General features: G+C 41.1%; 1 protein-coding gene across 1 annotated transcript in view; it reads right to left on the reverse strand.

The window, feature by feature from the left end:
• LOC136883104 (uncharacterized) overlaps nucleotides 1-25365 on the reverse strand; it is a 43363-nt gene that overhangs the window by 14685 nt on the left and 3313 nt on the right. Inside the window, exons 2-5 of the mRNA XM_067155289.2 lie at nucleotides 16237-16290; nucleotides 13696-13740; nucleotides 9747-9791; nucleotides 5102-5146 (exon numbers count right to left, since the gene is read on the reverse strand). Coding sequence (XP_067011390.1) covers nucleotides 5102-5146; nucleotides 9747-9791; nucleotides 13696-13740; nucleotides 16237-16290 — 189 coding nt within the window. The remainder of the gene's footprint in view (nucleotides 1-5101; nucleotides 5147-9746; nucleotides 9792-13695; nucleotides 13741-16236; nucleotides 16291-25365) is intronic.

Below are 25365 nucleotides of genomic sequence, written 5' to 3' on the forward strand. Positions count from 1 at the left end.
AACTGAGTGTAACCATAGTCTTCTTAGTCTCCCTCTACGTCTCTTACCCACCGTAACAGAGTCCATTATTCTCCTAGGTAACCTATCCTCCTTCATTCGTCTCACATGACCCACCACCGAAGCTGGTTTATGCATACAACTTCATCCATCGAGTTCATTCCTAACTTAGCCTTTATCTCTGATCAGAAAACAAACTGGTATAAAGATAGTTTACTCTGGGAGCTGACTTCCTTCTTACAGAATATTGTTGATTGCAAGTGTGAGCTCACTGCATTAGCTTTACTGTATCTTGATTCAATCTCACTTACTATATTAACACCCTGAGAGAACACAATCCTAAATACTTGAAATTATCTACCTGTTCCAGATTTGTATCACCAATCTGACATTCATTTCTCTTGGATTTCTTACCTACTGATATCAATTTAGTCTTCGAAAGGCTAATTTTCATACCATGCTCATTGCACCTATTTTCAAGTTTCAAGATATTAAACAGCAGGCTTTTGGCACAATCCGCCATTAAGACCAAGTCAACATAGGCCAGACTGCTTACTACATTTCCACCTAACTGAATACCTCCCTGACACTTTATACCTTTCAGCAGATGATCCATGTAAACTATGAACAACAAAGGTGAAAGGTTACAGCCTTGTCTAACCCCTGTGAGCACCCTGAACCAAGAACTCAATTCTCACTGCAGCCCAATTATCAACATAAGTGCCTTTGATTGATTTTAATAATCTGCCCTTGATCCCATAATCCCCCAGTATGGCAAACATCCTTTACCTCGGTACCTTGTCATGCGCTTACTCTAGATCTACGAAACATGAACATAACTGTCTATTCTTCTCATAGCATTTTTCAGTTACCTGGTGCATACTGAAAATCTGATCCTGACAGCCTCTCTGTGGTCTGAAACCATACTGGTTTTCATCCAGCTTCCTCTCAACCACTGATCGCATCCTCCCTTCCAAAATACCAGTGAAGACAGATTTTACTTTCTCTATCCTAGGCCTAGAGCTACTTAGTTCACTACAGGTCAGATAGTGGTCTGTATCATCGAAAAATCCCCGAAGAGCCTGTACATTCCTAACAGATTTCTTGAATTCAAAGTCGGTTGATATATAGTCTATTATGGATCTGGTACCCCTAGCCTCCCATTTGTAGCAGTGAATAGCCTTATGCTTGAAGAATGTATTTGTAACCCATACTAGCACAAAAGTCCAGTAAATGCTTCCCATTCCTATTAACTTCCATATCTTCCCCACATTTACCAATCACCCTTTCATATCCTTCAGTTCTATTTCCAACTTTTGCATTGAAGTCACCCATTAGCACTATCCTATCCTTGCTGTTCATCCTGACTACGATGTCACTCAATGCTTCATGAAATGTGTCAACTTCATTCTCATCTGCACCCTCAGATAGTGAATATATTGAGACAATACTCATCGTAATTCCTCCAACTGCCAAATCTACCCACATCATTCGCACATTTATGTGCCTAACAGAAACTATGTTGCATGCAATAGAATTCCTGATGAACAGCCCTACCCCACACTCTGCTCTTTCCTTTTTTAACACCCGTCAAGTACACTTTATGATCTCCTATCTCTATCTCATTATCTCCCCTTATCCAAATATCACTTACTCCTAGCACTCCAGATGCATCCTCTTTGGTGACTCAGCCAGTTCTACTTTCTTTCTTCCGTAATGACCCATCAATATTGATAGCTCCCCATCAAATTCCATTTCGTTCACCAAGTTATTTCCAAGGAGTCCCTCACCTGTCAAATGGGGGTGCGACTCAATTTCTCCCATAGGTCTAATGCTTGCTTAAAATGTTCTGAACTCGGTAAATTCACGAAGCAGCATGCTACCCTACTTACACATAGTCCAAGTGACGATCTCTCCTCTAATGGGTTAGGGACCACAGTAGATTATATAGTCTTAGCTGCCTGATCACAAGGAAGGCCATGACTCAGAATATGTCCGAGATGCCCATTCCCATTCTGTAGCAATTGGTATCCCGACTCTCAGGACCACTTAATAGGCCACTCAGCCATTGCCCGTGGTTCACAAACTAGGTCGTGACTACAGTAACACACACTGTGACCATCTAATCAATAATATAGTGATTTTATTTTGTACGAAATAAATTCTTTGTTTTACATTGCACCGACACAGATAGGTCTTATGGCGATGATGGGACAGGAAAGGCCTAGGAATGGGAAGGAAGCGGCCGTGGACTTAAGTAAGATACAGCCCCAGCATTTGCCTGGTGTGAAAATGGGAAATCACGGAAAACCATCTTCAGGGCTGCTGATAGTGGGGTTCGAACCCATTATCTCCCAGATGCGAGCTCACAGCTGCATGCTCCGAACCACATGGCCAACTCGCCCGGTATAATAATAATAATAATAATAATAATAATAATAATAATAATAATAATAATAATAATAATACCAGTTATTAGACAGCATTAGAAAAAGAAAGGAAGATTATGCAGAAGTGAAGAAAAGGGCACAAGATCGAATGGAGGTCACAGCCATGACTGGACCTGCCGGATGGCAGAACAACCTATGATGATGATGATGATGATGATGATGATGATGATGATGATTATTATTATTATTATTATTATTATTATTATTATTATTATTATTATTATTATTATTATTATTATTATTATTATTATTATTTCTGGTCACCTGTTCGCAGCTCATCACCGGCACAATAAGGTCTACATCCACATATTGTCTACCTATCCACTGCCACATTTCCCCATCAGATCTTCAATATAAAAAAGCTCTCCTCGGGGAATTCAAGAAAACAATATATAATCCACAATTTTCAATACATAGCGACATCACTGACGTCCAACTGAATCGCCTACGGTCTCAAAATCCATCACTAAGAACTGTTAATAGAAATGGAGAATACCAACTTCAATATAATTAGAAAAAGGCAGAGAAGACAAGATACAGTTAAACTTGCTCAAAGCGGAATCACTGTGGTAAGAGGTGACTAAAGTGGGCCCTGGTGGCTCTTAATTTGGCAGCGTGGGTTGGTAACCACGGGGGCATTAGCTAAGTCTTGGAATTTTTTCCACTTACTTGTGCCAGGCTCCTCACTTACATTCTTCTTATTCGACCACCTTTGGTAAATTCTTGTTCTTTCCCGATCCCAATGGTATTATTAAAACAATCATCACCACCACTCGTAGCAATCATGTTACTCATCACAGAAAGTGTGTATGTTCCTCCCATACTTTCTGTTGGGTTGTAAACAACCTATTGTCACTGCAGCCACCAAATTAGACGGGTCAGAGAAATTCTGCTGTTGCCAATGTTATGCAGCAATTAGCAAAGAAATGTCTAACTAAACACAACATTTTGGAGTGCAAGGCAGTTCATTCTCTCCCAAACTCCTGATGTTACCTCCTACAATGTTGTAAAACAACTGCAGGCCTTAGGAAAGACTGCTGATTTCAACAGTATGACTATTTTCTATATAAAACTCTTTAAATGATTTTTGAGGATAAAAGCCTGAACAAGTAAATTTAAGTCCGTAAAATAATGTCTTGAAATCTTTAGGAAGCAGCCGTGTTTTAATTTCTTGTTTACAGACTATGAATCTCATATTAAATCTGTATTGATGGTTGAACTTCTTACAAAATTGTACAAAACTATTTTAATCCTTGTCAATACTATATATTTTACGCCCAATTAAGTCAAAACTTCACACATAAATAGACATGTTTCGAGCCGGCATTGGGGCATCCTCAGTAAGACATGTATGATGAATTGAAAACATGGGAAACACACAAAATGAAATGTTAGTTAAAAAGTATTTTTAAAAGCATGATGGAAGTTCAAAAACTGTGAAATGTTGATTGTTAAAACAGTCTTAAGCTGGAGGTCTGTCTATTTCAATATTTTTGTTGCCAACAGTATACAGATACCAGTTGAACCACACGAAAGGACAACAAAAACATTGAAATAGAAAGACCTCCTGCTCAAGACTATTTTAACGATCAATATTTCATAGTTTTTTAACTTTCATCATGCTCTTTAAAAAACTTTTAACTAACATTTTATATTGTGTATTTTCTATGTTTTTAATTCATCATAAATGTCTTTCTGAGGATGACCCAATGCCTGAACGAAACGTCTATTTTGTGTAAAGTTTCATCTTCATTGGACGTAAAATATATAGTGTTGACTACGAGGATTAAAATAGTTTTGTACAATTTTGTAAGAGTACCGAGCTCGATAGCTGCAGTTGCTTAAGTGCGGCCAGTATCCAGTAATCGGGAGATAGTGGGTTCGAGCCCCACTGTCGGCAGCCCTGAAGATGGTTTTCCGTGGTTTCCCATTTTCACACCAGGCAAATGCCGGGGCTGTACCTTAATTAAGGTCACGGCCGCTTCCTTCCAATTCCTAGGTCGTTCCTATCCCGTCGTCGCCATAAGACCTGTCTGTGTCGGTGCGACGTAAAGCAACTAGCAAAAAAAAAATTTGTAAGAAGTTAGTTTCTTGAGTCAATAAAAGGTTGTCCACAGGAAAATTGTAGAAAATTATGTGACTAAAATTCTTTAGCTGAAACTTATTTTTGTGGGCATTTTAAATTCCTGGAAAATAACTCAGAAAGTTGCCATACAATTAATGCTTCTAGCTGAGGTCATTTGGGTCTCCCACACCAGTGCAAGACTATAAGTACTTTTGGTTTTATTTAAAAAAATGTTTTTTAATTATTTATGGTTTACACTATAACTTTAAAATATTTGAATACTATAAATATCGGACTACGTAATACAGAAGAAGAACTACTTAAAGAATACGTGAACCTGGAGTGGACCGGCTTTGACCAGACAGCACCGCACAGTCGGCGTTGCCAATCCATGCTCACAGGTAAGCGACTCTCGACCATCTGTCGTTTCACCGTTCCCATACCTGACAACAGCTCATTTTTCCTCACTTGTCTAGTTCAGTGGCTGAGTGTGTAAACTCAGCAATCCAGGTGGTCCAAAACATTTATGAGGTGTATGTATAATACTATGTTCCATATTTTATATTGACTGTGTATCTGTGACACTTACTTTAGTAACAGGAAAGTTGTTGCTTCGTGTGACTGGTTTGCAGTCCTAGAAATAAATAGGATACATTAGCAAATATAATTATTAATAGTTTGTGTAATGACTGCCAGAAACAAAATACAAATACAATAAGATTTATTAGAATCTTGTGGTGTCAGAGCTTCTGTTATTCATTTAGTACAGGTTTCTATTGTAGCTGTTTGTTACAATAACATCACGTAAAAGTTGCACATGTACCAGAATGTAAGCAGTTACTGTTAGCTATAGTTCAGTAGGTCTTCATTGTTTAACTTTATGATCAGTTACTTTTTAATGATCTGTAATTAGTGATTCATCACTCTAATTCTGTTACTGGTTAAGTGCAAGACAGGGACAACTGTCCCTAACTTTGCTAATATAAACAAATCACCTATCTGTCTATTAGGGGCGATCAAAATGTTTCCGTTCGACGGCTGTACAGTCCTGAATCGGGATGCCAATCAGGCAAAATTGTCATGATTATTGAGGCACTCATCCCACCAATGCACCAGGTTGAAGATCCCCATGTGGTAAAACACCGCGTCCTGCTGCGTGAAGAACTCCGTAACCGCCTGCTGCACATCCTTGTCCGACAAGAAGCATCGACCCTTCAAGGCCTTTTTGAGGGGACAAAGGCGTGATCACTGGATGAGGTCAGATCAGGACTGTAGGATGGGTGTTCAAGTGTCTCCCACTTGAGTTGTCCGTAATGGATGAGACTGGCATCTTGTATCGAAATGGGACCCGTGCAGAACTTGGTGCACCATCCCATAACGGTGGTTTTCAACAGATATGCTGCCCTGTACGCAGTCTTCATTCTCTGATAGACGTCCACCGGTGTTTCTCCTTCGGCAGCCAAAAACAGAATAACGGCACGTTGGTCCTGTTTGGATGCATTTGGTAATAATGTCACCGTAGTTTACGTGGTCGCATTTAACTTACGCACCTCGGCATGACACAGCTGCCACACTAATCCCTTTACCTACATATCCGTGCTTATATACCCACATTGGAGTCACACTACATGGCATGTCCACTGCAGCGATGACCTCAAATGGAAATGTTCTGATCTTGCCTTATAGATAAAATTTAAGCATCAAAAAGGGTGCATCTAATCAATGTGATATTTGTGGAATCAACATCTGACAGTTCCTAGATGAGCACTATGTTCTACTTTACCATTAGCCCACATGTTGAGCAGACTTCTCACTTAATGAACACATTCAGTCCATGACAGCACAATGACTGGCACACCACAGAGCAACAGTTGCTATACTGATAAACTTTGGCAACACATACCAACACAAATCCAATGTCTCCCTCTCTTTATGCTGTAGCAAGTTACAGCAGTTCTTGCTGACTGAGCTCACATCTGTGTAGGGCAGGAAGCTCACTTTACAAAAACTAGTTACCCCTGGAGAACTCATTACAAGCATCATTTAATGGCATGTAACTCTGCATCTGGACTTGAGAACCACCTGGAGTCAGTTAGGAAGTGAGTCCAATACGTCGCATCCAGGTTAAGACACTCGCTGAGGATTTGATCGTGCAATTCCACCAAATTGCAGGGATGCTGATGTCAACGTTTTACCTGTTGTTCCAACATGTCCCACAGATTTTCAGTGGAGTTCAAGTCAGGTGATTTTGCAGGCCAATCAAGATGTAATAGGATGGGGAAGTGTTCATAAAACCAGTCACATATGCGTCCAGCCCAATGAACTTTGCTGTTGTCATCTGAAATATCGGGGTGTCAATAGCATACTCATCATGCAGATGTTGACTGAAAGGCAATACCTGATCATCCAGAATGTTTAAATAAACATGTTCGGCTCGCCAGGTGCAGGTCTTTTGATTTGACACCCACAGACAACCTGCGTGTCATGATGAGGATGAAATGATGATGAGGACAACACATACACACAGCCCCCGTGGCAGTGAAATTAACCAATGATGGTTAAAATTCCCAACCCTGCAGGGAATCAAACTCAGGACCCCTGTGATCAAAGGCCAGCATGCTAACCATTTAGCCATGGAGCTGGACGTCACCTCAGTGAGCAGGCCCAATCCATGATGTGAATAACACCCCCAAAACATCACGAACCCATCTCCGGCTTGAACCTGACGTTGCACACGTCAAGGCTGAAACGCTTCATTTGGCCTTCGGTGCACTCTATGACATGTGTCATTGGAATACAAGTAGAAACATGATTCGTCAGACCGCATTACATTCTGCCAGTCAACTGCTGTCTACGTTTGATGATTTCTAGCCCACTGAAGACGCGCAGCTTTATGTACCTGTGTGAGCAGTGGCCTCTTGCGAGGTGACCAACTCCAAATGTTCATTGCATGCAGTTCCCGTTGCAATGTTCTCTTACTAACAGGTTGGGATGTACCTTCATTCACTGACTGCAGCAATTTCTATCAGGTTTGGAGGTAATTTTCATTCACAAGGCCAGAAACACGCCTTCGGTCCCTCTCAGTCAGGATCTTTATCGACCACAATTCTGATGTTGTGTTTCATGGCCACATGTAGTACTCCACTTCTTGTAAACATTTTAAACAGTCTGATACAAAGCACTAACAAATCCAGCAACTTCACACGCATGGCCAACACGATTGTCCTTTTTTGCCACTATGTCACATCATTACATCTAGCCATGTTGACGTACACTGTCTGCTTGAAACATCAACGTCTCACTGATCGTTACTGCCTTATGCTCACCTAGAGGCAGTGCGCGTGCAGTTGAGCGTGGGACTCATTCACTGAACCATCTATACATTCTTAACGATCCACCTGCGTGTGCACTCCCGTGACACAGTTCAAATCTGTACCATGCCTGGAGTTGGGAAATAACTGCGTGAAAGTAATCAAATTACTCGTAACAAATACTTTTTAATTTTTTCTTGTAATCATTGTTGTTTCAGTCATCAGTCCGTAGACTGGTTTGATGCAGCTCTTCACGCCACCCTATCATGTGCTCTCTTCCCATCCCTGATTCCCCCTTTGTTTAGGAAGTGTACCACTTTATGGTGATATGATGATCTGTATATGTCTCTATCAAGGAATACAAACAGTTTCTGAATTTCATGATGTAGAATACGTAATATGTCATTTAACTGTCAGAAAAATTTGTATAATTAAAGTGTATTTGAGCCCTTGAAAGAATGAAAACTAATTTATAAAATCTCGTTAAGTGAAGAGTAGTTGTGTGTCACGCTTAAAACTGAAGGGTGTAAGCAATATGTATCATTTGATTGTTAAAATTGAGTATAAAGGCAAAGACCTGATAAAAATTAATGTTCATAAACCACATCACAGAAACATTTTTCCTGTAATTTTCCATTCTTTTACAACATAAAAATATACAGAGCTCACTTTTTTTTTTGTAAAAATTGTTCCCTCAGGTCTGTAAAGGGATAGAAGCTACAAGTAATACTGTACATTTCACAGCACTTTACCCTAAGGTCTGTGTGTAAGAAAAATTGAGCCTTTCACTGCCAGTGTTACAAATCATGTCTGTATTTACCAGGCTGTGGTCCAGGAACATGTGATTATTCCTACATTTCACCGAAGACTGCGTTCGGCATTATCAAGAGTTCCGACTGACTTCGATAGCTGCGAAGCTCACAGTGGAATGTTGCAATTCCACCTCATTACACAGTGCAGGCTACGGTGTGCTGCTTGCTTATTGGTCCATCTTGCTAGAGGGGCTGATTGGCTGTTCTTTGGCCACTGATTGAAGCATTAAGGAGCCCAATGTACATCAACCAGCCTTGGTGGAGACAGGTAACTGATCACCCATTGCTTTTTCTGGTCTGCCACGGCCATCGTATTCTCCAGTACTTAAGGCTTTCAGGACTGGAAACCAGGCTTTGTTTACCCATTAGACTCCCTATGGTTGAAGCTGTTGATGTGCTTCAGGATTTCAATGGGTTCCCTTTGTAGCCAGGCATGATAAGACACAGTAGTTGACAGTACTTTGGTGTTGCTGTACTGTACATCATGACCTGCTAGCAGCGAGTGTTCACCGACTGATGGACCTTTCTACTTTTTCCAGCTGGTTATGTCTGTTGTGCTCCTTCAGTCGTGTGGCAATGCTGCATTCTGTAGTGCCTATATACACCTGGCTGCAGCTGGATGGGATCTTGTAGACACCTGCTGTGGAGAGAGCATGGCGCTTCTCTTTAGCAGATCTTAGTAGTTCCCGCATTTTATTTCTTGGCCTATGTATGGTTTTTATCTTAAGGAACTCCAGTAGTCCCCCATTCTGTCAGTTGTTTTCCCAATATTCGGCAAAAAGGCTTTAGCTGCCGGCTGCTCCCCTTCTTTCTTCCTAGTTGTTGGACATCTGGGATAGAATGTTTGCTGGATATCTTAACGGCTGTAGTCATTTGTGAGTAGGGCCATACTGAGGTGGCTGAGCTCCTCTTTAAGTGCTGTGGTTGACAAATAAGGAGAATTGATAATGCTGAATGCAGTCAGGATCATCACATTCTCCTAGACCATGGCCTACAAGCCTGGAAAGTACTGACATGATTTGATAAATCTTGTCTTTCATAGTAGTAAAATTTAATGATCACCAGTGTAGTTATTGTAGTACTTATTTTCTTGATACAATATACAACTTACCACCAAGGAGCGTCTTGAGCGGCGTGATCTGGGAGTCTGCTGGTCCTGCAAAGAGACAACTTGTAAGAGATGTGGAAAGTCCTCTCAGTTTTATTGCTGTGTTCATGGAGTGATAGTCCCTCATGGGGGATCCCTTTAGGTACCTATAAGTGTTAATATAAGGGAAGATCTTCACTGGGGTAATCGCATTAATAAGGTTGTAAATAAAGGTTATGAGGGTATTTAGAGGCAGTAGTAAGGATATGTGGACCGGGTGAGTTGGCCATGCGGTCAAGGGTGTGCGGCTGTAAGTTTGCATCCAGGAGATAGTCGGTTCGAACCCCACTGTCGGCAGTCCTGAAGACGGTTTTCCGTGGTCTCCCATTTTGACACCAGACAAATGCTGGGGCTGTTCCTTAATTAAGGCCATGGCCGCTTCCTTCCCACTCCTAAGCCTTCCCTAACCCATCGTCACCATAAGACCTATCTGTGTCGGTGTGACGTAAAGTAAATAGTAAAAAAAAAAAAAAAAAAAAGATGTATGGAATTGGGAGATAGAAGAATATGGAATGAAAATAAGTGTGGAGAAGAGTAGGACAGTAGTGATGACAAGAGGTAATAAAGAAAAAGGGAATATTGAAGTAAATGGAAAACCATTAGAAGTTGTGAAAGGCTTCAGATATTTGGGGAGTATATTTGCAGAAGATGGGAGAATAAATTAAGAAATTAGAAAGAGAATCCAACAAGGCAATGGGTTTTACCAATGCGCGAGAGGTATAGTGTGGAACCAGGACGTCCCAGAGAAATGTTATCTTGAATTGACCCACCTTGTTCTAGGTCTCCCATTTGTTCTCTTCCCCTCGAAGTTCATCTCCATCATCTACTTTGGTACTGTTTTCTCATCCATCCCCTTTACATGTCCCAACCATTTTAGTTTATTCCTATCAATTCTTTCATTTAGGTTTTCTATTCTGAATTTATCTGAAGCCTTCGTAGCTCAGGTGGCAGCATGTCGGGCTCTCACCACTGGGTTCCCTGGTTCAAATCTGGTCACTCCATGTGAGATTTGTGCTGGACAAAGCAGAGGCAGAACAGGTTTTTTCCGGGTACTCCATTTTTTCCTGTCGTCCTTCATTCCAGCAACGCTATCTAATATAATTTCATTTCATCTGTCAGTCATTAATCATTGCCCCAGAGGAGTGCGACAGGCTTCGGCAGCCGGCACAGTTCCTATACTCGCCACAAGATGGGGGCTTCATTCATTCCATCCCTGACCCAGTCACTGACTGGAAAACAGGGTTTTTTTTGTTGTTTTTTTTTTTCTAGTTGTTTTACGTCGCACCGACACAGATAGGTCTTACGGCGACGATGGGACAGGAAAGGGCTAGGAGTGGGAAGGAAGTGGCTGTGGCCTTAATTAAGGTACAGCCCCAGCATTTGCCTGGTGTGAAAATGGGAAACCACGGAAAACCATTTTCAGGGCTGCCGACAGTGGGGTTCGAACCTACTATCTCCCGAATACTGGATACTGGCCGCACTTAAGCGACTGCAGCTATCGAGCTCGGTGGAAAGCAGGTTTTAGGTTTTCATTAATTTTCATTCTGAATTTCTCTCTAACATCTTTGTTTATTATTCTGTCTTTCCTTATCTTTTCTGTCATTCATTTTATGTATTTCATTTTGCTTGTTTGAATTCTACTCTCCTCCCTCATTATCACTGTCCAGGTCTCAGCCACATAAGTCAATATGGGTGGATAATCATCTTGCAACCTCCTTATTCCAGGCAAGGTTTCTTACACTCTGGTAGAATGCATGGCCCTGCTGCACCTTCTTGCTAGTCTCCGTGTCCAGCCTTGTATTCTGCATTAATTCACTCCCTAGATATTTGAAACTATCAACAATTTCAAGGCTTTGATCAACAGTTTTCCAAATGCCTCCCCTTGTCTTTCTCCTCTTGATATCACCATGGTCTTGCTTTTCTCTGCGCTGATTTTCATACCATACTTATCAATTTTTTTTGTTCAATGCATCAAGTTGTTCTTGTACTTCTTTGCTGCTCATTCCCCAGACCACAATATTCCCATAGGCTTCCTTTGTCTGCTTTACAATTTTGTTCATAACCATTAGAAACAAAAGAGGCAACAACACGCTCCCCTATCTTAGTCCAGTTTCATTCCTAAACCATTGTGCCTTCCCAAACGGAGTCTGTACACTGCTGACACAGCTTTCGTACATTGCTTGCACCATTTCTACAGTTCATGTACTCAGTCTCTTTTTGACCATGGTTTCCCCCACATAATCTCCCTGGGAACACTATCGTATGCCTTTGTTAGATCTGTGAATGTCATGAACAGATTCTTTTCATATTCACAATTGAGGAGCATATTTCCAAAATGTCCTTTCTCCAGCAGCTTCTAGTTTACAGAACGGAGAAAAAACGAATAGAAAATGTAATTTTGAGTTTGACTCTTTCAAACATTCTTCAAGCTAATTGTTATACATTCCATAATTCTAAACAATCAAAGAATGCATTTAATACCATACCGTTAATTAGATATTAATACAAATGTGTTGGAGAAGGGACATTTTGGAAATATAAAAAGGATAAGAGACGTTTTGGAAATACATTTGATTATCTTGCATAGATAACTCTTTACACTTCAAAACACTGCTGACATGCGTACACTTCGGCATCTGTGGTAGTCTCTTCTGAGCATAGAGTTTTCGTTTCTTAATATTTTTCCTCCACTCCTCCTCATTCCTAGTACGTTTTCTCCCTTTTCTCAAGGGAGCAGGAACTACTACACTGTTTTTCACACTATCTTCATTTGACTATTTTTCTGCCATTATTTTGTGTGGAAACGAATGTAACAGTGAACACCTGACAAAAAGTATGTCCAAACTTATTAAATATACCACACAATATATGTAAAAGCACAATAATTAGGCAAAAAATGCATACGAAGTACAAGGACTTGAATGTATTATTATACCATAACCTGTAGTTCAATTGTTTTTCTAAATCTAATAGTCATGCAACAATGTTACCACTACACAATTATCACCATATTTGCAATGAAATTGCATAGAATGCTCATTTTGCATTGCCTTTATATCTAGTTGTATTGGAGGATAAGAGACAGCTTTGAAACAATAATGGCAGTCCTTGTTATGCAGTACAGCGGAGAAGAGACATTTTGTAAACATAATTGTGATGCACTCCAGTCAACCATATTGCTGTGGAGAAGAAACTCTTTGGAAAAATAGCTCATATTTAACTGCGTTTTGTGCTTACAGAAAGGACATTCTGCCTACAAACTCATCACCATTCCACGGAGAAAGAGATGGACATTATCAATGTACCCATAAGTCAATTTCCTCAAAATGTGGAGAAAGGACGTTTTGGAAATATGCTCCTCACTTTTCTATTAATCATTTGTTACAATGCAATATAAATATGCTGTATTAATAACATACACATTGATGATGCACAAGTGCATCTACCGGCACCTAAGATACTACTTTTTTCTTCGGTGCCGATTTTTCATGTGTATGTGTAAAAAATTCACTTGTAATGTTAAATCTATCATCTACTACCTTCTAATTAATAGAAAGAAAAGATAAACATATTAGATCCCATGGTGATTTATATTTAAATAATAATAAATAATGGTATTTGCCACTAACTGCTATTATGGTTTTCGGAGACATCGAGGTGCCAGAATTTAGTCTTGCAGGAGTTCTTTTATGTGCCTGTAAATCTACCGACACGAGGCTGACGTATTTGAACACTTTCAAATACCACCGGACTGAGCCAGGATTGAACCTGCCAAGTTGGGGTCAGAAGGCCAGCGCCTCAACCCTCAGAGCCACTAAGCCCAACATATATTTAAATAAATAGGCAGTGAACACATTAAAGGAAGTGTTGTTGAGGATGCTCATTTTTGTGTACAGTATTGAGTATAACTTACCACTCCTGCAGTAGTGAGCTTGCATGTTGTGGCTGGTCTATCCACCTGAAATAGCAACATCAAGAAACCATTAGAATTGTTGCAGTTTGAAAAATAAATCATGTTACATATATACATAGCTGTATGATTGTATTTGGAAGATGATAAAAATGAGGGGGCTGATGACCTGGCTGTTAGGTCCCTTTAAACAACAAAGATCATCATCATCATCATCATCACCAACAAAAAAGAGAGCAGTGTATAAAACTTTTGTGTGGTTTTATATATTCACCAACAATACAGAAGTGCAAATACAACTAGAGGTTTTAGATGACAATAACAACAGCGAGAGAAGAGAAGTTAAGAGAAGAGCAGTATGCCTTCAGATAAGGAAGGTCCACCCCCCTGTGGGTGGGGGTGGTAGAATGACACCCACGGTAACCCCTGCCTGTCATAAGAGGCGACTAAAAGGGGCCCAGGGGCTCTGAACTTTGGACCGTGGGTTGGCGACCACGGGGCCCTCAGCTGAGTCCTGGCATTGCTTCCACTTACTTGTGCCAGGCTCCTCACTATCATCTATCCTATTTGACCTCACTTGGTCAACTCTTGTTCTTTTCCGACCCCGACGCTATTAGGTTTGCAAGGGCTAGAGAGTCTTTCATTTTCACACCCTTCGTGGCCCTTGTCTTCTTTTGGCCGATATCTTCATTTTTCGAAGTGTTGGGTCCCTTCCATTTTTTCCCTCTGATTAGTGTTATGTAGAGGATGGTTGCCTAGTTGTACTTCCTCTTAAAACAATAATCACCACCACCACCACTCAGGAAGGTCCACAATAGACCTTATATTCACAGTATGACAGTTACAAAATCATCATTATGAGTGGGGTTAAGATCTACTGATGGCCTTCTTGGACTTTGAGAAAGCATAGGATCATGCGCGTACAAACAAGGTATGGAAAGCCTTACAGAAAAAAAGTGTCAAGAAGCAGACAATAGGAAGAGTGAGGGAGATGTACCATGGGAGTGTCAGTTGTGTGAAAGTAGGAGGAGAGAGAATAGACTAGTTTGAACAAAGAGTGGATTAAGACAAGGAAGTGCTATGTCACCTTTGCTCTTCATTGTATTAATGGATGAGCTAATGACAAAAGTGGCAAGGAAAACTGGGGAAGGAAAAATAAAAGTTATGATGTTTGCGGCTGACTTGTTAGTCTGGGGAAAAAAGGAAAGGATATTCAGGAACAGTTAGATGCATGGGAAGATGAGGGAGGAACAATATGGAATGAAATTTAATGCCAGAAAGAGCGAGATAGTGATCACAATTAGAAAGCTATTTGTTTTACATTGCACTGACACAGATAGGTCTTCAGGGCTGCCGACAGTGGGGTTCGAACCCACTATCTCCCGGATGCAAGCTCACAGCTGCACACCTCTAACTGCACGGCCAACTCGCCCAGTACAACTAGAAAGAAGGAGAGACCTATGAGAGGGATAACGCTTGGAGGGGAACAGCTTAAGAAGGTAGAGACTTTCAAGTACCTGGAAAGTACCATTGAGGAAAGTGGAAGAAATTATAACGAAATAATCGAGGTTGAAAGATAAGTAGGAGCATTCCTGAAAAGTGTCAGAAGCCTGGTTTGAGGAAGAATATCCCTCAGAGAAGCAAAAGAGTGATATAAAGGACGTACTATTTACCTATTCTGATGTATACAGCAGAAACTTGGATAATGAGGCACAGAGCCATTACTAGTATACAAGCAAGTAAAATGAAATTTCTGAGAAGCAGGATAGGAGTCACAAGAATGGAGAAGATGAGGAACAAGAAGGTTAGAGATATAGTAAAAGATGAGCCACTACAGAACAGGATAGAGGCATCCAGACTTAGATGGTATGGACACATGAAGAGAATGACAGAGGAAAGGATATCCAGGAAATGCATGAAAAGGAGATAGCAGGAAAATGACCGAGAGACAGGTGGATAAAAGGGATGGAAGAGATTGTATAGAGAAGAGAAGAGGAGAGGACTGGGCAAGAGTGATGAGGGAGAAATGATAGGAAGACAAGAGGAGATGGAGAAGCTTATGCTCCAAGCAGACCCGGCCAACAGCTGGAAACTGCATATGATGATAACAATGAACAAGGGCCTTATTCTGAAGACATTCCTTAGCAGTCTTAAAACATCCCTTCAGCTACATCAAACAATCAAAAGCAGTCTTCTTAGTGACCTGCCACATTGTCCAGAAGTCTTGGAGAAGGAACATCAATGGAAGGACTTCAACATTTAAATTACCAGTAGAGGTTGTTAGTAAACAGTTTATGTGTAAATATGTATAAAATATAGTGCCTCTGCCTTGTATCTGGTACCAAAAGGCACTAGACACCAGTTAGAATATTATTATGCGATGCTGTATAATAATTTAAAAAGAAGACTTTGTAGTTTAGAGTCTGATGAATGATTGCATGAAGAAGAAGAAAGAATAGTTTAATAAGATAAATGTTGTTAAATACCCATATACAAAGCATAACTACAAGTTTAAAGAGCTGTAATTGAACAACAAGTACTCACTTGAGAATTTTGCTTGTTTATGTTGTTTCTTCGGTACAATGGCGTTCTCCGTACCTGAAACAAACCATCATACTTCATGATACACATATTAGTTAGTGACATTAGTACCTTCAATTCTATGATATAATGCTGTTGATGTTATGAGAGATTGATCTGCGGTCGTCCTGGCAGAGGTGGAAGAGATGGTTGTTTTCATAGGTAAATAAATGAGAATATCAGTCTCTTGTATGCATCGAAAGAGTAAGAGGAGAAAATAAGAGGAAGAGATCCAATGTAAGAATGAGGGTTAGACAATTCCTAAAGCCTTGTTGATACAACCATAGGTTGGGTGGGGGCGGTAGAATAACACCCACGGTATCCCCTGCCTGTCGTAACAGGAGACTAAAAGGGGCCTCAGGGGCTCTGAACTTTGGAGTGTGGGTTGGCGACCACAGGGTCCTCAGCTGAGTCCTGGCATTGCTTCCACTTACTTGTGCCAGGCTCCTCGCTTTCATCTATCCTATCCAACCTCCCTTGGTCAACTCTTATTCTTTTCCGACCCCGACGGTATTAGGTTCCCGAGGCCTAGGGAGTCTTTCATTTTCACGTCCTTCGTGGCCCTTGTCTTACTTTGGCCGATACCTTCACTTTTCGAAGTGTCGGACCCCTTCCATTTTTTCTCTCTGATTAGTGTTATATAGAGGACGGTTGCCCAGTTGTACTTCCTTTTAAAACAATAATCACCACCACCACCATAGGTTCCTGTCCTCAACTTTACATTGGTAATATACTCAGCAGCGGCAATTGGGAGTTATAAGTGAGGAGGGCACAAAAATGCAGGTCTATAGACAACAGAAAGTACTAAGCTTTTAGGGCTATAGCCTATAGCAGGGTAGGGGAAGGCATAAAAATTGCAAACAAAAAAAAAAAAGCTACAAAATGGGGAAATATTTTAATGCTCTCTGAGCGAATTTCAATAGAGACATAAAGGTTGAATCTATCAAATTGAGTGCAGTAATAATAGTACTATACTGTTACGCGCCAGCCCCATGGTGGCCCCTTTCAGTACTTCCAGGAAGGGGCTAGTGACTCATATGACGTGGGGTCTCCCAGCTGACTTGTAGAGTGGGGCCAGCCTTTCCGTGTATTGTTCTCATCGGCTGGCTTACCTGTGAGTTTCTCAGAGATTCAACAGGAATGTTCTGTTTCTAGTCACCTTGCGAAAATTCTGGCTCAAATCACCCAAGCTATAAAAAGGGAGACTAGCCGCGAACAGCCAGTCGGAGTGGGGCTCCGTGCTCTGTGGTGGAGTCAGTGTGAGACTCAACGTGTTGGGGTTCGGTGGCTGTGCTGAGGGTGACAGAGGTGCTGGGTGTCACTAGTGTCCCACCAAGGTCTGAACAAGGACCTATCGTTGTGGTGTCGGAGACACCAGTGAGTGGACTGGAGGCGACGGAACGGAAGATTGTACAGTGTGTTTGTGTATTTCTGTAGACTGAGGCTCGGCGTGTGTCAGCTGTTGAATACTGTTGAGCTGTTTAGTTGTTCACTGCATGTGACTGTGTGAATTACTGGACTGTCTGTGGAATCGAATCAACGAACAGTCATCGTGTGGTGAGTAGCGCATAGCCCTGTGTTCAGATCCAGCTCTCTACACAGAGCTGCTGTATGAGGCGACTGGACTTGGGGGAAGTGAAAGTAAGGATTAAACGTCAGCAGGTATAGCAAAGGGCTGGACCGCCTACCATGCCATAAGGAAGAGAGAAACTTGTGAATAGACTTGTAATTATTAAGTGTGGCCATTCGTAACTAATTAGAATTGTACGTGTGCATTTATTAGGTCAACATTCTGAAATAAATTAGAGTAATGAAACAGATGGAGTTTTATTCATAACAATACAATAAAACTTTCACCAAAGGGACAACAATTACACATTACACAATTAAAAAATAATTTAGTATTTGACTGCACATTAAAAAAAAAGTAACAGACACTAAATAGAACTAAACAGACACATTTACAGAGTGAGACTGGCAGACTGACGAATGTGCTCAGTAAGCGGATGAATCATATCTGTGTCCATGACCTTCGAAAAAATATACCCCTGTTACCCTTCTTCACAGCACATACTACACGCTGGTGCTTTGCATGAATCTGTTAGCTGTAACATATTTCCTCTAAGTATTTTTCTTAATAATTAAAGGAATCAAAGGAAGAAACTAGTTGGCAAAACAATAGGGGACGTACAGATTTGCTTTTTAAAAATATAATTTCTAGTTTCAGGCGATTTTTAATAACTCTAAGGTTCTTAAGTCTGTTGAAACTTAAAAAAAGTCAGGTGGCTAAAATGGAATAATATTTTTTTTCCCCCACAAAGTGGTGAGAGACTGCCACCCCCCCCCCCCATCCTGTCCCCCACTCTCCCCCTCTAATTGCTGCTACTGAGTATACTGAAAACTTTCTATCGGATCTTGAAGGTAGTTAATCCTTGATCTCTGTCGCCCCCTCTTCCCCACAATATTCCTCTCGATTAAATTAGTCAGGAGGGTATTATGGCGTAAGGTACTGTATGTACAATGAATTCAGCAGCACTTTTCTGTAGAGTTAGCAGTTCTCCCCTTGAATTTCCTGCAGGACACTTTCACTGCCTCCCTTCTCCACTCCACTCAATCTTCAATATTCTTCTCCAGACCCACATTTCAAATGCCTCTATAGTCATTTGTGATCTTAATTCTTAATTGTCCAAGATTCACATCCATACAAGAGAACATTCCATAGAAATTCTACGACCTACGAGGGCTTATTTTTTCAACCTTCAGTGGGCTATAAAAAAAGACATATTGACATAACAAAATTATTTTATCACCAAAAGTCTCGTGGTTTCCTACTTATTTTTCCACATAATCACCAAACCTCTTTAGGCATTTGTTGTATCGTGACACCAGATTTCCGGCTGCGACCAGATACACTGGAGCCCCAGCCCCCACTCACTCAGCATAGTTTCCCTTGCAGAGGAGACAGTGGATACGGCCAACAGGAAACTGCAGACCTGCATGGCTGGAGCGACTCTTCGACTTGCCCTTCACTTTTTCTCCCTTTCCTCATCTGGTCTACTTGAGATCGAGGAAGACAATATGAAGAGGCAGTCGTTTCTCTTCATGCTGCTCCGGGAGCATTTGAGCTGCAAAGATAGTGTCAGATGTTCCAGCACCCTAAACAAAGCCACACTGATTGGTATTAATTTCACAAAACTCTTCCTGATCTGAAAATCTATGGGCCTGCTAGTCAGTAGATTTCTCTTGATATGAAGCACTTGTTTGACTAGTACTGCTCTCCTCTTGATCTGTGTGCTACACCTGTTGTCACGGGTGATTAATTTTCCAAGACAATGGAAACTGCCAGAAATCTTTATGTTTGCACATATTTGCTCTGGATGTTTACTCCAAGTTAAGAGTTTTGTTTTGTTCACATTATGAACCATCTGTGAATATGATATGAAGATGACAATATCTTCAATATCTTGTCTTTTTCTCTGAGTTTGCAACCACCACTATATTGTCTGCATATCTAATGCAATGGATTTATTGTCCTTTTACCCTAATTCCTTCTGTGACTACTTTCTTGTTTATAGCATCTTCAATGAATGCATTGAAAAGGTCCAGTGACAATGAGCAACCTCGTCTCACTCCTTTACTAATTTCTGCTATCCTGATGCTTTCTCTGATGTTTATTACTGTACCCTGTGATTTATACAGTTCCAGTATCAGCCTTCTGTCTTTTCAATCTAAAAAAATATTTTCAGAGTTTTAAACAACTTATTCCTTTTCACATTTACAAAGATAGTTTTGATGCCCACAAAGGCAACATATGTGTTTCTGTTCATCTTTCTAAAACTGTCAAGGCTACCAGCTAAAACAAAAATACCTGAAAGACAGAAAAATGAAAACTTTATGTGTATCATAAATATAGGGAGGCTGAAGAAGGAGGGAACAAAAGGAACTTAAAAGCAAGTGAAAACCGTATGTAAACCAGCTGAGGCTCCATATTGTAGCAAATATTCATTTAGAGGAAGAGGAGTTGGGGATTGGAATAATTCACCAAAGGAGATGTTCGAAAGTGAACTCCACAGTTCTTTTCCTTCACTCATACTCGTCAATATCTCCTCGTTCCGTATTGTTTCTACTCAGCTGATACGAAGGATGTGACGATAATCTCACATTTCAAATGCTTCTGATCTTTTCATACTGGCTTTTATCATAGTCCAGGTCTTGACTCTGTACGCCATGATGAAGAACACTGTGCACTCCTAACAGTTATGTCGAACACGAAAATCTACCTGATAAAACGGAATTCATCTGATAGTTACACAGGTGTTGGCTTTTATTATTTTTCATAAACTTAAAACTTTATTTACATCATTCTTCTGTTTTCAAAACAAACTGTTCTCAAAACCAATGAGTACAAAATCTGGTGGGTGCATTCCATTTAGTCTCTGGATGTAACAAAACTCCAACCTTTTGGTTTTCTTTATTCCCCTGTTAACAGAAAACCAAAATGAACCAATAAAAAAATCTGACAATCATTTCACCTTCACAGTTTAACAAGACAAGAACTTATCACTAAACGTAAGTCCTATATCGTGCAGGGAGTTTCATCCAACGTCCAATTTTCGTTTCCACTTCGTCTTTTACAGCAGACAACACTTTCGTGCTCATTATCTCCATCATCTTCCATTTGTAAGGTATCCTTTGATGAAGTCATCTCCAGTGGGTACAAACATTGAATGGGCCTGATCATATCCCGTCCAGCAGTCTGCACTCGAACTACTCTTATGTTACCATCTTTACCAGGAAATATCTCAATCACTTTACCCAAAGGCCAATCGAGTCTTTTCCTTTGATCAGAGCCTACTAACACAATGTCACCAATCTTTAACATCCTTCGACACTTTTCTTTAACTTGCGGCTGTACTAAAAGGCTCAGGTAATCATCACAGAATCTTTTCCTCAATTCCTCCCGTAAACGCTACAGGTACTTGGCCCATCTTCTGAGGTCGGTCTTGTCAAGACAATCGAGATCAGGGACTCCAATGGACCGGTTGTCCTGCAGGAACATTCCAGGAGTCAATGGCACTAGGTCGCTTGGATCCTCAGCCAGGTACGTCAAAGGCCTAGAATTTACCACAGACTCCACATCGCATAGGACAGTCAAAGCCTCTTCATAGGTGAGACAGGCTCCTCCCAATGTCCTCTTTTTTTTTTTTTTTTTTTTTTTGCTAGGGGCTTTACGTCGCACCGACACAGATAGGTCTTATGGCGACGATGGGATAGGAAAGGCCTAGGAGTTGGAAGGAAGCGGCCGTGGCCTTAATTAAGGTACAGCCCCAGCATTTGCCTGGTGTGAAAATGGGAAACCACGGAAAACCATCTTCAGGGCTGCCGATAGTGGGATTCGAACCTACTATCTCCCGGATGCAAGCTCACAGCCACGCGCCTCTACACGCACGGCCAACTCGCCCGGTCAATGTCCTCTTCAACAACTTCTTGACCATTTGAATGATCCTCTCCCACCATCCACCCCACCAAGCAGCCGTGGGTGGAATGAATTTCCACTGGATCCTCCTTGAAGATGTTTCCTCTTCTATCTTATGCCAGTCCAAAGAGTCAAAGGAATTCAGAGCTCCTGTGAAGTTGGTCCCATTGTTACTGTATATAACTCTGGGTCATCCCCGCCTTACAATAAATCTCCAAAGACCTTGAAGAAATGCTTCTGTGGAAAGGTTTAACACCAGATCAATATGTACAGCTCGATACACAGCACAAGTAAACAACAAAATCCAAGCTTTCTCTCCACCCCTTAAAATCAATGGCCCAGCAAGATCAACCCCACTGACCTCGAAGACTGACGAATCTTTCACTCTATCTTCTGGCAATGGTGCAGGATTCACATAAATTTTCTTCAACTCAAATCATCGACATTTGACACATTTTGTGATCACCCTCCGTACTGTCTTCCGACCTCTTAAAATCCAGTATTCTTCCATTAATACTCTAAGTTACACCTCAACACCTGCATGAGAATATTGTATGTGGTAGTCTCGGATTAGAATCTCCACAAGTGTGTGACTGGAAGGCAGAAGAATGGGATATCTAAAATTTTCCTCATCTTTTCTTTGGACAATTTTAGTCTTCAGCCTCAGAAGACCATCTTGGTCCACAAAGGTGCAAAGTGAGTTCAGTCATCGTCTTTCAGGTTCTTACAGAACCCCTGTCTAGACAAGATGCAGGAGCCTTCTCTCCGCCTGTGCTAGTTTTGAAGCAGAGAGATCATCCCCACTTTTACAACTGCTACGTTTCAATGATTTTCCAACAAATTGCAGTATCCATCCTATGAGCCTGACAATGTGAGAAAACTAGGAAAATCTTCTTAGGTACCAGGCATCTCCATTCTCCACTGAGGAATTGATCAGTGATGGAGATATTTTTCTTCTCTCTTGTTTAATGATGTCATCATCCACATTGACCTGTGATGTCGGCCATTCCCCTACTGCCAATTTCAACCAGTGAGGACCCTCCCACCATTTGGAGTCTATAAGGACTTCTACGGAACAGCCTCGAGATGGAAGGTCAGCTGGATTCTACTCCCCAGGAACATGCCTCCAATCTTCTTGTCTCATCAAAGATCTAATCTCCTTCACTCGATTGTTCACAAATACTCCCCATTACTCATCTCTCTTGATCCAATACAATGCCGCTGAAGAGTCCGTCCAATAAAACTCAGAGATGTTCAAGTTCAGACTTTCTCTGACCGAGCTTGCTAGTCAACTACCAATATAACATGCCAGGAGTTCCAATCGCGGTATCGAAATTTCCTTCAGTGGTGAAACCCTTGTCTTTGCCATGACCAGCTGAACAGAAACAATCTCTTCAGTACCGGTACAGCTTCGTATGAAGACAGCTGCAGCATAAGCACTCCGGCTGGCATCACAAAATATATGTAAACTCCAGGTTTGTTCAGACCTGCTTACTACGAAATGTCTCGGTGTTTTCAATTCAGAAAGTTGCCAAACTTCAGCTTCCCATTTTCTAAACTACTTCTGTACATCCTCTGACAATGGATCATCCCACCCCATCTTCAAATCCCAGCTATCCTGAATGAGAAGTTTAGGGAATAGGAACAGCGGACATGAAAAACCAATGGGATAAAAAATCCTCTAAGCAGATGATAAGATTTTTCTTCGTCTAACACATCCAGTCCCATTTTGAGGCCTCACATTACAGTGTACTACATCTTCTTCCTTGTCCCATAATAATCCAAGAACAGGAGAAATCTTCTCAAATGTATTCTCTTTTCCCCTTGAGGTGCATTCCCAGCCATGTAGTTCAAATCTGGCTCCTGAAAGTAGTTTCATAGATTTCTCAACAAATTGGGTCGTTTCCTCCTCTGAATCAAGGGATGTTTTGCAGTTGTCGACATAGAATGAGCTCTTTAATAGTTGTGCTGTTTCTTGCAGTTCAGGAGGGCTGTTTTCTAAATGGAGATCAAGAACAGCACCCAACAAGAATGGACTACACTGAAGCCAAATACAACTCGTCGATGTCAGAATATCTTGAATTTCTTCATGAAGGAATCCTCCCACCATAGGAATCTCAAGAAATCTCTGTCTGAAGGAGCAACAGAAATTTGCAGAAAGGCCCTTTTTATGTCCAAAATTACTCTAATGTCACGACGGCAAAACCTGATCAGAATAGGTGGAATTTGTTCCAGCAGATTTGGTCCTTTCTCCAGGCACTCATTCAGAGATGGACTTTCCTTCCCCCTGAAAGAAGCATCAAATACGGGTCTTAACGGTGTGGTTGAATTTTCTTTGAATACACCTCTGTGAGGTAAATAGTTACATTTATTTTCAAGGTCTTGAAAGGGTACCCCTTCTTGAAGCTAATCCTGAAACACAATGTTGTATTCCTGATACTTGTTGCCACTCAACAGTTTGTTAGTTGTCGTCCTGCACCTCTTCTCAGCAATTTCCAAATTGTCGTGGAGTTCCTCAGATACCTCATTCCATGGTAGATGGACTTCGTAACGGCCATCCTTGTCAACTGAGACAGTCTTCTTAAAATGATCCAAGGTAGCCATTTCTATTTCTTTCTTCAATGTCTTCTCAGCAGGACCCCTAATTCCCAGGGTGTCCAACTTCCATAAATCAGTGATTGCAGTGTTTAAAGTCAACATTGACTGTTCAGAGATAGCCTCCCCATAACAACCCTCCCAAGTCGAGTCTCAACAGCCACTGGTCCACATCCCATGTTTTTTATTCTTCCAGTGAGAAGTGTTACGTAGGTGTCCGCTCCTAAAAGAAGTTCAATTTCAGGTGTCCCTTCTCCAGAATCAGAGAGAAAGATTCTATTGTTTTCGAGTTCTTTCATCCAAGGACCACTTTGGATTCTAGGGACAGTACCACAAATAATCGGTTGATCTAGTAGGCCTACAAGGATCTTACATGTGTACCTGCCATCTAAACTGCTCAACTGTATTTGATAATTAAAATGTAGATGCTCTTTTGAGTCAGTTCCTCCAAACAGAGCATGAATCATGTTTTCAGATCCTGACGGTTCCAGTCCGATGGTATCTACCAGTTTCTTTAATATATATAATCGCTGTGATCCACTATCTATGAGTGCTCTTACTACCCGAACCCCTTTGTTTCCTGCGATCTTCACCAACAAGGTCTGCAGAAGAACATCCTGACTATAGTTTTGGTTACCCAAGGTAGGACTGGCACCTTCATTTTCATTTTGTGATTCTTCCACATTTTCCTTGGAAATATTAGAAGGTAACATTGGGCACATTAGAATAACATGTTTCTTTCCACAGAAGTGACACAGTACATTACCCTTACAGATCTTGGCAACTTGACCAGGTCTCAAGCACTGAAAACAATACCCCGCTTTCATCAAAATATTCCACTTCATTCTTGAGGAATAAAGTCAGTCGTGAGAGTTTGTCACAGTATAAATCCTCGGTAGAGTCACTAACAGGGTGATGGACAGAATTTCTAAGTTATATTCTCAGCAAGTCTCCAGGTAAAGATGACTCAACTAGCGGAGACAAGAATGCTGCGTACTTGTCCGCAATCGTGCCCAGAGATT

This window comes from Anabrus simplex, chromosome 11, assembly GCF_040414725.1.
Source record: "Anabrus simplex isolate iqAnaSimp1 chromosome 11, ASM4041472v1, whole genome shotgun sequence".
Classification (NCBI taxonomy): domain Eukaryota; kingdom Metazoa; phylum Arthropoda; class Insecta; order Orthoptera; family Tettigoniidae; genus Anabrus; species Anabrus simplex.